This window comes from Penaeus japonicus, unplaced genomic scaffold, assembly GCF_977035675.1.
Source record: "Penaeus japonicus unplaced genomic scaffold, GWHDUDI00000001_assembly GWHDUDI00000010, whole genome shotgun sequence".
Classification (NCBI taxonomy): Eukaryota; Metazoa; Arthropoda; class Malacostraca; order Decapoda; family Penaeidae; genus Penaeus; species Penaeus japonicus.
In genome coordinates, this window is record NW_028234412.1 from 3,668,031 (window position 1) to 3,669,316 (window position 1,286).

Below are 1,286 nucleotides of genomic sequence, written 5' to 3' on the forward strand. Positions count from 1 at the left end.
TTACTTCGCGCCCTCTCCATTCTTTCCTTTACAACGGGGCCTCAATGGTGACGGCCCTTTTTTACCTACTTGGTTTTATTTCCTCTTCTTCTTCTTACTTCTCCATCTCTCTCTTTCTCTCTGCCTCTCTCTCTTCTTCCCACAACGCTGAGACTTTTCTCTCTTCCGATCTTCATCTCTATCTTTTCTTCCTCTTCTCTTCCCCTTCCACTTTCTTTTGGTCTTTTTCCTTCTTTCGGTATGTTTAACATCATGATTATTATTATCGTTGTCATTATTATTATAATTTTCACCGTCTTCCACCCCCCCCCCTCCCTCCCCCGCAGAGGACGGGCTGATCGACTCGCGGGAGTTCGAGACGGTGCTGAGGCTGGTCGGCACCATGAACCGCCATCCCTCCTTCGTGTGAGCCTTCTGCGGCGCCTCCTCCGGCTCCCTTCAACCCCGTCGGCCCAATTAACTCCTTCGAGCTGATGACGTCAGACTGACTCTCCCGTTGAAGAACGAAACACCGCCATGATGAACGGTGAATGAACAGCCCTTGGTCTGCCCTGAATGTTCTTCAGGTGCAGCTTTCGCTCTTATTAATCTAATCATCTTTAATAAACTTGATCGCTTTTAGATCTAATCAGTTTTGACGCCCTCGGTAATGAGTGAAGTTTTGAGGATCAAGTCAATGAATATTTTTCCAGTTTAATAGGCCTATTTCATGTGATGACTGAGGCTTTAGGCCTAGTGTAAAGGATGTGCCTTTGAGAGAAGGATGACCAGGAGTAATAGTAAGGATAGAAACAATAAGAAGGATGACCAGGAGTAATAGTAAGGATAGAAACAATAAGAATGATGATAATGATGTCAATGGTAGTTGCAATGATAATGATAATAACAATAATCATAATGGGAAAGAAGATAATGAGAGTAATAATAATGTTGATAATAACAATAACAAAAATAAAGATAACAATGAGAATAATAATCCAGAAAGGAGAAAACAAATAAAATAAAATAAAAAGACATAATGAATGAACAGATAATGTTTACTTTGACATTTTTTAAAGTCACTCTTCTTGTGAAAACCAATCATTTCGAAACAGTCATATGACGAGTGAGCGACAATAAAAAAAAAAAAAAAAAAAAAAAAAAAAAACAGTACTTTCATCATGACCATATAGTGACACTGCACACATACTGCACTATGCTACACCAGAAACACTACATCGCACTATAAAACTTGAAACGGTGGTGGTCTTGAGGAAAGGAAGGATGGCGGCGCCGGGGGGATGATG

At 40.6% G+C, this 1,286-nt stretch overlaps 1 protein-coding gene across 1 annotated transcript in view; it reads left to right on the top strand.

Moving 5' to 3' along the window:
- LOC122265407 (uncharacterized) overlaps positions 1–801 on the top strand; it is a 2,884-nt gene extending 2,083 nt beyond the window's left edge. The window contains exon 4 of the mRNA XM_086540479.1: positions 327–801. Coding sequence (XP_086396605.1) covers positions 327–409 — 83 coding nt within the window. The 3' untranslated portion in view covers positions 410–801. The remainder of the gene's footprint in view (positions 1–326) is intronic.
- The last annotated feature ends 485 nt before the right edge of the window (positions 802–1,286 follow it).